General features: G+C 32.2%; 1 protein-coding gene across 1 annotated transcript; it reads right to left on the bottom strand.

Moving 5' to 3' along the window:
- Positions 1-320: 320 nt before the first annotated feature.
- LOC132717676 (L-proline trans-4-hydroxylase-like) lies at positions 321-9,636 on the bottom strand. The gene is made up of 10 exons (XM_060701213.1): positions 9,512-9,636; positions 8,124-8,205; positions 7,429-7,507; positions 6,657-6,767; positions 6,195-6,286; positions 5,530-5,619; positions 4,875-4,933; positions 4,359-4,514; positions 2,609-2,760; positions 321-725 (listed from the first exon to the last, which is right to left on the bottom strand). Exons 4-10 carry the CDS (start codon positions 6,735-6,737, stop codon positions 630-632), a joined length of 726 nt encoding a protein of 241 aa, XP_060557196.1. The 5' UTR covers positions 6,738-6,767; positions 7,429-7,507; positions 8,124-8,205; positions 9,512-9,636; the 3' UTR covers positions 321-629.
- Between the last annotated feature and the right edge of the window lie 4,580 nt (positions 9,637-14,216).

Here is a 14,216-nt window from a genome sequence, read left to right as displayed (position 1 = left end):
TTTGTGTTGAATACAAACATAGCGTTAGTGCGCAATAATGTTAGTGTTACACTATAGGCAAGACAATTTTAGGCTCGCATAATATAATTTAATTTGACTTGTTCAATAATAGTATTAAATTTATACTCCCCTATAAATATAACAGCCCATCATTTGCTTATCGATCTAATGACCAGGATTTTGAAAATTAAAACCTTGGTTAAAACAGTATATATATAAAACATTGTACATTAGTTTACAAAATTTATAATAGTTAAATTGTGTAGGAAACTAAAGCTTACAGACACGTTTTTACAATCATTCGTTTTCTGGAATAATCCTGAACAATGAGTGTATACAATGTAGTTTTTTGCTCATGGAAACAATGAATTCCTCCTGGCGGGGTATAAACTGTGCGGCTAGCGACTCAGTCATGCCGAGAGTTCACATTGTTTAATGTACATATATTTAATAAAGTGAAAACTTATTACAGGAAATAAAAGAAAGCTATCAATCCACCCACAAAACCGACATCAAATAATACGTTGTAATACGGTTAATGCGTAGTAATGAAAAAAAGGGAAAACAAAAATTCATGACAAGAAAAGCTATGGTCAATGTAAGTTTCATTGTCCACTTTTTTCAATTCGTCATCCAGTTGGAATGTTATCAGTGATGGGGTCATTAAACCATTTGCCATCCATAGTTGTAAAATCTTGGCACTCGAGAATTGCAGAATTTGGAACCTGAAATTAATTCAAAGAAAACGGAAAATGAAATGCAAGTGAATGAAAATGTGAACATATATTGTAGAACTTTGTGGTTACAGTTTATTCATATCTCATTCAAAGGTGTTTTAGGTTATCTCATTCTGCTGGATTTGCAAGAAGCGTTTGACACAGTCGACCATTCCATTCTTTTAATGAAACTGCAAGCATCAGGTCTTAGTATTGACGTCCTAAATTGGTTCAAATCATATTTATCAGATAGACAGCAGCTTGTAGATGTCTCTGGTACTTATTCTTCCAATTCCAAAATAACATGTGGTGTTCCTCAGGGCTCAATCCTTGGACCCCTTCTCTTTTTAATTTATGTAAATGATATGTCAGCTATGGTCAAAAATAAATTGCTTTTGTATGCTGATGATTCTGGTATCCTTGTATCTGGTAAAAGTTTATCTGTTGTTGAAAAGGCATTGACAGATGATATTGAATTGGTCAGCCAATGGTTAGTGGACAATAAGTTGTCATTGCATTTGGGTAAAACCGAGTCAATTTTATTTGGGTCCAGGCAAAAACTTAGGTCACAATCTAACCTGCATATAACCTGTTCTGGTACATCCATTGAATCAACTTCATATATCAAGTATCTTGGGATTACTATAGACCAAAATCTGTCATTTTGCGCCATGGCCGAGTCTGTTCTTAAGAAGGCCAACTCTCGGTTAAAATTTTTTTACCGTAAGAAAGAGTTCCTTACTCAGCATACCAAGAAACTTCTGGTTATGTCTCTTATTCAGTGTCACTATGATTACGCATGCTCTGTTTTGGTATAATAGCTTGACACAGTCTTTAAAAAATAAGTTACAAACTTGTCAAAACAAAATAATGAGATTTGTACTTGACTTGGACTCTAGAGCCCACATTGACCCATCCCAATTTAAGTCCCTTAACTGGTTACCGGTCCACAAAAGAGTTGAACAGATAATGTTGTGTCATGTTTTTAAGATTAAAAATGGCCTATCTCCGGATTACATGTCTGAACACTTTATTTCACAAGATTCCATTCATAATTATAGTACAAGACTAAGTCAAAAGGGTGGATATTGTCTACCTAAGGTCAAAGGCCAGGGTTCTAAATCATTTGCTTTCTCTGGTATAAAATTATGGAATGATTTACCTGTAAAGTTAACGGAGATCAACAGGTTACAAAGTTTTAAGGTTGCCATCAAAAGTCATCTTATGAACAGTATTTAAAAAAAATTTTAAACATGTTTTTTCATATTTCGGCTCAGGATTTTAAATTGTCTGCCATTTATCTTATTACAATTTAAGTAATGTGTTTTAAATCCTAGCTGTAAACAGGAGTATCATTAACTCAAGATTTGACTGTGATATACATTTTTATGATTTATTAGTATTTTCAAACATGATTATATTAAGGTTTGCCTCTCTATGTCATGCCGCCAATACAAAGGACCACAATGGAAATGAGAGCTTTTTTGCCCTTTTTTTGTTATCCTTGGTTTTGGTGAGCATGTCATAAATCTATCTATCTATCTATTCATCAATATTTTGAATTGATAGCAAACATCAAGTTTCTTTTTCTCTTAATTATTGTTTACCGTTTAAAAACAAACAGCGTCTTGCCAGTAATAACAAGAACTAAGGTTTGAAACACACAAGCTGCAAGACACAATTATACCTTTAAAATGTCTTGTTAAAAACAAATGTCTAGCTATAAACGGTACAAAACAATATTAATATATAAATACATACATATATATGTATATATATATATATATATATATATATATATATATATATATATATATATATATATATATATATATATATATATATATATATATATATATATATATATATCAAATGTCTTGAAGTAAGTTTACCTTTTCTAAAGGTGTATAAAATGGGTGATAATGAGCTTTCACCGGGTTATTATCGGCTCGATTGTATACACAGATAAATGCCCATCGCCTTGATGGGCTTGTGTTGGCGCTACTGCAGTGCAATAAATTACAATGGAAAAACAATGCATCTCCTGCAAGAAAGTATATGTTATAATAGATAGATAGATAGACGGACAATGTAATATTCATGGTCACGTAATACAAACATTCAAATAACATTAAATGTCGCATAATCATCAAAGTTTACATTATCTCGTAGCAAAGTGTCCAAGATATATCTTAGAATTTCATTAACACCCTTAGGATATGTTGCCTTCTTTTTTCAATTTGTCTTTGAAGTCTTGTCTGTGTTATGCAGGTTTCGTTAGCCATGATCCCCATTCAAAATTCCATTTTATTTTACTTTCGCCCATTGTTTCCTAGTGTAGGGTACACGCTTTCTTTTACTTGGGGACCATACGCCGCTTTATACGGAATGGCTCGAGCTTGTTACATTGGAAGGTTCATGATAACAGCCGTATGAACAGATCTGCGGATGTTTCTTTATTAAAGATTTCGCATTTCTCATATTTAAATTTTTGAATAAGATTGTGCTAGGGGTGGGGGCATAGGCTGTTGTAGCTTGTAATTACCACTTTTAACTCCTCTCGTAAATATGAAATAAACATCGGCAATGCATGTAAAAAAACAATATTTTAAAGAAAACGAAAATGAAAGCTGTCGAACATTGGCCCTTATGAATACATTGACATATTATGGTTGCCATGCTACGCCTTCCAATACATTACATACATTGTGAACTTGTATTTTATCTGATCGATCATTAAAGGTAGGATTATGAAATGAAGAAGGTTCGTTTAATTTTAATTTCTAGAAGTTATGTATTTCATATATTTATAATATAATGTTTTCAGATTTTTAAGCGGATTGATCTTCATATACACAATTTCCGTTATTAGTTTAACCATTGATAAAAATAAAAAAATTGTCATTAGACATCATTAGAATAATTTTATAAAATATGCCTTAAAAATGTGTAGATAAAGATTTAAGTGATTTAGTTTGAAATTTTTTTTCAAGTACAGTTTTATCTGCTTTATATAGATATGCGACATCGGAACATGTATTGTACACTTACCAATAACATCCATATACATTGTATAATTCTTCCTTGGTTATTGACACATATAATGCTAAATTCTATCAACATAAGTTTTATGTATGGTAAATCAGACCTTCCGTTATGGGCCAATATGCTCAAAAATACATTTATTCCAAAAAAGGTCTCATATTTTTTATATCAAAGAATGGAACGACATTCTTGCTCTTCATTCAAACTTTCTTGAAATTCTAACATTGGTGTCATAATTATAAGACGTATGAGATGATTATGTCGATGACAAAATGTTCAAGTACCAATATTTGTCAGGTAACAATGAATCAAGTAAAATTTTTAATTAAATAATTGAGCCGCGTTACAACGAAACCAACAAAGTACGTTTGCGACCAGCATGGATCCAGACCAGTCTGGATCCATGCTGTTCGCTATCAGTTTCTCTCTACTTGAAAAAAGGGTTGGTAAGCGAACAGCATGGATCCTGATCAGACTGCGCGGATGCGCAGGCTGGTCTTGATCCATGCTGGTCGCAAACGCACTATGTTCGTTTTGTGTGACGTGGCTCAATTGATGGTATATTCATATTGAAACTTTAAATATAAATAGCATTACCTCGTTCAAGTTCAACGTATTCAAGTGGTACTTGTTTTGCTATCTCTTCAACTCTTTCCATATCTGCACATTGCTGACCATCCAGAGAAGAATGGTCAATTCGTCCACACTTGTGAGAGCCTTTTAAAACCCAGGTCCAAATGGAAATATACTTTACTTCTCACAGACAATGAAGCAATCCCATATCGTATTATTATTATATGGATTCCGAACATTCACCAATGACGGACAGACAGGTAAAAAAAAGAAATTAAAATAGTATGAATAATGCGCATATGTGGTGCTCTATCAAAAGTCCAAGTATCATCAAGGCATTTTTATTTTTTTATTATTTTTTAGTTAGGTAATGATCCAGATTTCTTTAGACAGATAGAATGACACAGACAGACGGACGGACGATGAAAACATAAAATGACGAGCACAATTTTCAGATGACCCATTACCAAGTTTCGTCAGCCTAGCTTTTGTATTTTTTGAGTTATCGCAAATCCAAAAATCTCCGAACAGACAAAATACAGACCGTCAGTCTGAGAGGCGAAATGAAACATAATGACATGTATAATCTCAATATAGTCCTGTATCCACATAGAAAGTATCATAAACTTAGCTTTTGTACCTTTTGTTAGTTATGGCAGGATCCAGATTTCTTTGGGCAGAAAAAAAAATACACACAGAAAGGCTGGCAGGTGAATGAAAACAAATAAGATAAAATGGAATGCATAGTCTTCATAAAAATCATGAAAATCAATAATGCAATGATAACAATGATTACAAATCAATGCAATCAAAAAATCATACAAGACGAAAAAACGCAATGGAATTTTAAATCAGGTAATGTAGCTTCACAAACCCTCATCCTTTGTTGTTGTTTTTTTTTGTGTTTTTTTTTATTTTTATTTTTTTTTTTTTTTTTTGAGAACAAGTAATTTAAAAGAAAAATTATCCTGCAAGAAGAATAATATATATGCTCATTACATAAATAAAAACAAGAACAATATGACAACCTTAAAAACGCATAACCATTCATAAAGAACCTTTACTGAATAAGTTAAAGAAATATCCGTAATAAAATGGACATAAAATGTAATCGAGGAAAAAAAGCCAATGTTTGTATTACTAGAAATAATAAGAATGAAATGCATCGTCGCATATTTGTTGACTTTATAAATACCTGGAGACAGCCATTTCTTTGGTGGCGTTGTCAATAGCAACGAACGTGGTCATCATGTTGGGAAATAAATTACCATATTGATACCAATATCTGAAACAGAAATAATCTATGTTTCAAAACAAACTAAAATCATCTTCGATAACATTTACAATCATTTTTAGCAATAAATTACAAAGCATTTTTGTAAACTGTCTTCCAATTAAATCTTTTCTTGCTTAAACATTTTTATGCACATATATTTGTTATTACTAGCAAGAAACATACAAAGTAATGTCATAGTATCTTTAAACAAGTATTACGGTTGTGACCAGCAAAAACAATGTTATTCATTCTAAAAGTAATGAAGAATTAGTTTTCAAATTAACTTATTTATAAAAAAACCACATCTGTTCAACGATAATTGTCATCAAACTATCAATTTAATTGTTACATTACTAGTCCAAACATATTCATCAGAGGAAAATCCAAACAGAAGAACTGATGATACTATTCAAGTACTCCTTAGAGCTTTAACAAAAAAGTTCATAAATACTGCTTCTAGAATTATTCCAGAAACAAGCCGGCATGTTTCTAACGACAGCAATGCATAAGTGATTTGAAATGAGCGATTTTTATATTATTTTTTTTTGCAGCTACTTTAAGATATATATGTAAATGTTTCCGACCCATAGTCCTGGTGCCAAACATGTCTTCCGCCAATCCTAGCTGGTTTCATCATAAACTTTGTAACGTAATGGTAAACCTCTCCGCCGAGGAGCTAGCAAAAACAAAAAAGTAATATATATCTATTGTGATGAATTTATTACATTCAAGAATATGTTAGATTTAGTACATAAGCAACTTAATTAAATTTACAGGATGTTGGTTCTTTGTTAATTTTTGAAACTTGAAATAAAGAAGTGTCCAAATGATTTATTTTCAGGCATAATGTGCCTTTAATTGAATATGTGTGTGTGCGTGTGCGTGCGCGCGCGTGTGTGTGCGTGCGTGAGCGTGCGCGTGCGCGTGTTTTCAAATAAACATCAATATATCTACAGGTGGTGCTCTTTTTTGTCGCGAATTCGAAATCATATATACATTTCATTACAAAAAACAGAGTTAAATTTATATAGTATTATTTCTCTTACTTTCTCGCAGGTTCCGGCGACTTTTTCACATCTTGCAACCATGCCAGTGACGTCAACACCAGGATGGTTCCATATTACCATATATGCTTCTTTCCCGGCTCCATCTCCGACCTGTATTATTTTAAACAAAAACAACTGGTTCAACAAATAATAACACACATTTAAAGCGATTAAAAATCTAGACAATATTATCGAATTTTACATGAATGATTTCATACATTTTATGGTATTGGTTTAAAAATGACATGTATTTATAATTATACAGTATAGAGGAACCGGTGACAGTCATGTCGTCAATTCTCAACGATGTGTTTCAAGAGATGAGTATAAAATTTCGTTGTTCGTTATATTCAAATTACGCTATTTTTGTTTACATTTCCTTTGCAGCTGGTAAACTTACTAAATCATATGTACTGTAAGAACATGCTGTTTTGTTATATCATGTTATTACATTAAAAAAACCCTTAGAAGATTCGTGGAGCAAAATGTTAGATGGTTACGCCTGTAAGTAATCTTTGTAAAGAACACGTTTTGTCGACGAAAATCGTCAAAATTTGATCGATGTTCGTCGGTGGGAAAAGTTTTGATTTTTAAATAGGAATTAAAATAATGGAAATGACGTATTTTCCGTAAAATTTGCCACGTGGTTTAACACTTCGATAATTAATACGTATGTGACCTCAAATGAATAATAAAGGAAATAAGAATTATATTTTTCATTATAAAACTTTTATTCGAACTTTTGGGACTACCCTAATACAAGTATATATACTCAAAAAGTATGCTCTTCAAAAGGTCCAGTACTGAGTGCCCTCTCTACATGTGATGCCTCATCTTGTGACAATAAGCCCCTGAAAATAAATTGACACTTTAAAATGATATTAGAAAACGTGTTAAATAGAACGTGTCACCACATGGTCAAATATCTTTTTTTTTACACAGGTTGCCAGGAAATACTGCACATATAAAAAAATACAATCAAACAACAATGTATGAGTATACACAATCGATGCGGAATAAGAAATAAAATTAATGCCACAGCAGTGTTAGAAGTAGTACTATTTCAATGTAAATTAAAATATGTAAACTATGGATATCAGCAGATTCTGAATAATATTTATCAAATAAACGTAACGTCTTATTTTGTAAGAAAATGACTTAAAGAATGAGGGGGATTAGGAAAAGCAAACAGTACGCAGAAGTTAAGACTATTTAAAAGAACCAAAGGACATCTTTCTCATATAGAAACAAACAGACAAAACAATTGTACAAATACAACACAAACTGAGTGACTAGTGTTCACGGTATTGCACTGACGGAATTTGTCGAGTTTCACCGGTTCAATACCGAAAATTAAACATACAACGTCGACGTCACGGTAAAAACTAAACATATTGCGCGTAAACAAAACTATGGAGGGCCACAACTGCCATAATTACTTGACAAACATATTCTAGATAGACATACCTGACTATAAAACAACCGTCTTTCTCAAACGCCGCCCTTATTTCATCATTTACAAGGAATTCACCGTTGGTGCATGTAAACTCTGAAAAATAATATTTATTTGTTGAGAATTAATATTGCTTTGCTTTTACAAACGGACGCGGTGTTTTATATGGAATTAACAGAGACGTACATAATAAAAGTAAGATTTTCGTCGGATATTTTAACACTTTCTCCTCATAGTGTCCAAAAAAAACCCTTCTGCAAGAGTCTCCGGTTGCGCGGATACGACTTCGCGAATGGAAAATATACAACTATGTGTGCGTTATTGGTAGATATTCAAATAACCTATGGTGCAATTGATGTTATTAATTATCTTCTTTATCCGCATAATGTTATTAAATACAAAGAATGGCTGGGGGGAATGAAGTCAGTTCAGTCGGGAGCATAGAAGATGATCTGCTAAAACACAAGCGTATACAAACAGGGTAGTTTTTTTAATTCTGTCAATTATCATATATTTTCATAAAAGAGAACAGAAGTATGCAGCTATAATTGCATGTATTTCACCAGATAACCATTTGATTCATTATCTTTTAATACAGCAATAAGTGGATGCAGTATTCAGCTATAACTGAATTGTTACTTATTAGTAGATACTATCTTCATTAGTAAAAATTATCCTCTTTTGCTCGGTTTTTTGGAGTGATTTGTTGAACTAAGCCTACAAAAATGTACCAACACAACGATAATCTTATAATTTTTATATAACGGTAATTAAATGGCCAGACCATGCTATTTTCCTACTCGTCAAATGCGTCATATAACATATAAAACATACAAAACAGGATGGACGCCCATTTTGTTACAGTGTATACCCAATTTTCGGTTAAAGTTTAACAAAAAATTGCCAAAGAGTGTGTATCAATTATATTATCTATTTCCGTATAATGTATGTTTGTTCATGTTTGCCTGGTATCCTAATTTAGAATTCTATTTGAAAGACCCTGAATATACCAAAGTCGCTCAATACTTGAACTTGTCCTATAGCCGATTAAATAAAGAAACAACATTATTATTTTGCGGATGACATCGGTTCTGTATGTAACAGGTTTAGAAAAGCATGACTGTGTCAGATCACAGAGCAGCATAAACTTTCTGCAAACCCGAAACAAATTGGGTGCTAGAAACATTTCCTCGCCAGAAAATACATGCATGTCAGTTTGACGCTTGTTTTTGTTAAAATGAGGACATTTTTTTCTAAAACAGTTTTATTGGGCGAAATTCCCAATTAGAACACTCGTGCTGTTTTCTATGGTAACATGACACGTGCGTAACCCTATTTACTTGCAATAATATCAAAAAAATATCTAAGAAACACAATAAAATTTAAATAAGATTTTACTCACTTTTAATTGACATTATTTTCGTTTAATCACTTGTCTGCAGTCTCTTTATCAATTTATTACGTAACAATGATATGCAAATATATTACATGGGACTATTTTTTTCCCTCACTAAATTACACGCTCCAGATTATGCCCTTCCAAGAAGACTGTGCATTTGCATGCATTATTTCGACAAAAATATTCATGTACGGAATAATTAAATGAGTGCTTATATGTCATGCGACATGTTACTTCTCCGCTCAACGTTAATCAACATGGTTTATATCGAGTTTATTTCTAATTTTGAAAAAAGATTGTTAGATATTTTTGTTAGTTGTTTTTTTTTTCTGGTTATTCAATGTAATGCATGCATAGAGGATAAACTATGTTTTAAACCTTAAATGTAATAAACGATCTGTTCTGTTCTGTTTTTTTTTCTTTCTGGTGTCGCCGATATTAACACATATTTTCATATCCAACCCGAAGATCGAACCAGCCAAACTTTTGATCACTAAACCGATTTAAGCAGTTATTTCATCAAAGGTGTGTCAAAATCTGAGCCCGTAAACTGTAAAGTTCTACAAAATTATCATTCCATTTTTATACAACAAATGGACAGTCATGTTTTTTCATATAAAGAAAAGGGATAGTTTAGAATGAGTTTATTTTCTGTAACGCATACTTTGACAAGAGACATAGATAACATCTACATCTCTGCTTTGACAAAATGTACATTGTCATTATATAATTATGTCTGCCAGGTTTTCGTTTTTTTCTTTCACATATTCTAAAAAATGCACTTTTATAAAGTTTCATATTTTTATGATATGACAATTCAAATACCAAATGACTGTTAAAATTTAACACATGTTAGCTTATAATTCTGTTATTCACACATTCTTTGCTTAATTCCTTTCACAGCAATCATCAAGATAAAATTGCAAGGCGTACACCTGACTTGACTGGCAGATATTTAATTTTCATTTGCTTGAGTTATGCTAGAATTTTTAAATAGTTCTGTTTAATCTGTTTGATAAGTATTTCCTTGTGATAAATTAACATTGTAAACAAAAAGGAATGTTGTAAAAAATGATGTCTTAACATCTTTAGGAGACAGCAATGACAGACCTCTTCAATATTTTATTTCATCTGATTTCCAGGGTCGTGAAAACTAATGACAAACAGAAATAATAAAATATGTTAAGTGTAATAGCTTTAAAAAGACAAAGCAATTTTTAAATACTAATAACAACTATTTTTCTGATTACAATATGATTACAATACCCTAATATGCAGCTATATTTCAAGTTCTCTTAGTAAACACAAGCGTTTTTGAAATTTTTAACACATATGGCGGCCATTTTGGATTTTTCCCGCCATATTGGATTTTAAAAAATGGGTCCCATGCTCAATTTTTCTAATATATATCAAAGTTCATTTGTACCAAGTATGGTGCTTTTCCCATTTTCTGAAGTATTTTTTCACAAATTGACTGGACTAATTCTCTCTCTATTGAGATATACATGTCGATTGAAATACATGTAGATATCATTTTTTTGTCTTGCGTTGTACAGTTTGTAGATGTACAGTACAATATAAGACAAGGTTTGTAGTTCAAATGCATTGTAATTTATCAGTAAGGCCGATTGATTTTGTCGTTATAAAGGCTGTTACTGCGCATCAGAAGTCGAACCGTGCATTTGATTAGGTTAGGAATTTCGTACGACAGCGTAGCAAATGACAGTCTTTGATAAAATGCCGCAATAGATGTGTTAAATATTAGATGACGTATGCTACGTTTCCGTTGAGTTTACGTTGGGTGCATTCTATAACAACACAAGAAACCTTTCACATTAGAGTTTTTTTTATCGTCCTTCAATTTAAAGCTGTACGCCTGCAGATGAGACAAAATATTTCAAGAAAAAATGTACTTAAATTAAAGAAATGTAAAACACTCAAGATCTAAATTATATTTAAAATGTTATTTGCGGCTTAAGACTGTTTTTTTTTTCTTTAGTATTTTATCACCATATTTCTACTGCGTTAGTTACACAGTAAGGGTTGTTTTTGCATAATTTTACCATTTTGGGGAATTTTCTTGGATTGTATGTGTCGATTGCAATATATAAATTACTTTATTTGTTTACCTCACAATATTTTTCTTTTAAATACGTTAACAAAATTTACATGAATCTGGAGTCGTGCTGCTTTAAAAGAAGTGGGAGAGGCCATTTTAGATATAGAATTAATAAAGCGCGCTGGTCTGGGTTCTAATGTTGTATCATGAACATGCTTGCACATGAATAGAAAGAGGTTCATATTCATAATACTGTACGTGAATGCTCATTGGAAAATTGTAACGTTTAATACTGCTGCAAATTTGTGGATTAATGTCATTTGAATGAAAGGAAACAATTTTGTAGTATGATATATTCATTGTACAGACCTTTGAAGAGTTATTAGGCTGTGAATAACCTCTAGCACAGTGGATGGCCATGGCATGGTGTGTCACAAATTCTTCTATGGAGAAAGCAACCAGATAATGGTGAATCTTGTAGAGAAGGGATAACCTAGCATCTATACGTCCGAGGTTCAGTTTTCGAAGCTCAAGGGAGTAAAGCATGTTCGTGACGCTAGAGGTCCGACAGTCTAGCTTGTTTCATCGGGACATTTTCAATTTGATCTATTTGTACTTTGGTGTGGAAGGACCACACTTCGGAACCTTGTTCAAACTGCGGTCTGACTAGCGACTTATAAGCAACGGACTTGGATTGGGAATGAACAAGTATGTTTCTGCGTAGAAATCCTAAGGTTCATTTTGCTTTCTGTGATGTCTTGTTTATGTGGACATCCTATGCAAGGTTTACACCCGCGTAGCTAATCTAGTCATATAGGACTAGTTTAGTTAACTCATACTGCCATAAGTTCTAACAAGGATAGTGATAACTGGCTTTAGCTTCTGCTATAATTATGAAAATAGAAAAGCTGTAGTAACTTGACCATTGTTATAAGTGGCGATTTTTTGGTCTGGATTCTAAATTCATTGTAGTATTAAGTCGAATTTAGCACGTTGGTTTCCTGGAATGTTTTACTTTTTCTGTCTTTTCTTTTCTTCTTACAAACAGTGCTGTCATACTCATAAGTGGTTAAGTATCAATGGAACCGGCTTGAAATATGAAGGGCAACACAACTAGGACCCTGTTTCTCCCATTTTTCATTCAGACTTTCAAATTACACCTGGTCAAAGATTTCTATACCACTATTAAAAAGTCAATGACAAAACGAACATAATAAAACAAGAAACTTTCTTAAATGTTTATTCATTAACAACATGTGTGAATTTATACTATCCACACAATGCTTGTAAGGTAGTTTTTTACAGATCCCAGCCCTAACACAAGTACAGAAAAAATAGAACTCTTTAGAAAATGAAAGTTTAACTTTGTACAATACATTGTCTGTGGTTAAAAATGGGTGCACAAGCCACATAATTTCCTTTCTTATGGTTTCTTTATAGCTTGAATAAGAAATGGTTTAGATTGTAAAAGATGATGTCCATTTCCTATCACTGAAAAATACATTTAATGTGTTCATAACTGCAAAATCATAAAGTAACCCTTTAAGTGCTGGACCCGAAAGCATTAAGCCCTTGCCACCAGTATAGAGCCAGGCCAGCCTGCACAGCCGTGCAGTCTGACCAGGCTCTATACTGTTGGCTGACAAATTTTAAATATTCAAATTGATATCCCTAAAATTGATAATGGACAGTCCCAAAAATGGAAGTGGGACAAGTCCATTTAAGATATTCAGCATGTTCAGGGTTAAAATTCAAAAAGGGCACAAATGCAAAAAGGTTTTTGTTAAAATGATCATTAAACACTGTATTAAATATCACAGCAAGTCTGACTGAAAAAAAAAAACAACAGAAAAAAACAACTAAACTTTTCATGCACAATATAACCCATTAAAACCTAGTACCTCTGTCATCATAATACACATTATATAGCACAAACTTGTTATATGATAAAGATCTATACTGTTGGTTAAGCAAACATTTAGTATTGTATAGATTAAATAAAATTGGTGCCCATTCTAAAGTCAATTCTAAAGCTGATATAACATACCAATAAATAGTAAACACATGTCTTGAATAACCAGTAATCAGAAAATAATTGCCAATACCATCAAAACAATCTTTCAAAAACAATTCTTTGATTATACAAATAAACATTAAAAAATTTCAATAACAACGACAATTTAAATGCCTGTAAATACAACTTTCAATAACAAAATACTTTTAAAAAATTCTAATGTTATTCTTTTCTTTAATGTAAAATCGAAGAAGTTCCAGTAGAAAGGTAATTCTCTAATGTCTACATAACATTTTGATATCAAATATGAATATTTAAACGTATACTCAGTACTAATTACTTTCAGTTTTCCTTTGGTGGGTGGGATAAGCAAACTTTGCATTTTCAGAAAAGGGTGTCAGGCAAAGTAACAGGAAATTTTTTTTTTTTGGACAGTGAAATTCCTTTAAAATATGTAAATAGCTGAGATATATGATGCAGGGCTCACGCTGTCGGTCGCCATAGTCGCCATTTGCGATTATTTTATAAGATTGGCGATTATTTTAGCATTTTGGCTACAAAATCTGGCGATTATTTTTTACTTCCAACAGTGTTTATATAAGGTGTAAAAATCGATAATGAATGCAGTAGACCCA

The sequence above is a fragment of the Ruditapes philippinarum genome, unplaced genomic scaffold (assembly GCF_026571515.1).
Source record: "Ruditapes philippinarum isolate M1 unplaced genomic scaffold, ASM2657151v2 ctg3119_1_1_1_1, whole genome shotgun sequence".
NCBI lineage: Eukaryota > Metazoa > Mollusca > Bivalvia > Venerida > Veneridae > Ruditapes > Ruditapes philippinarum.
This window is presented reverse-complemented; position numbering and strand designations above follow the sequence as displayed.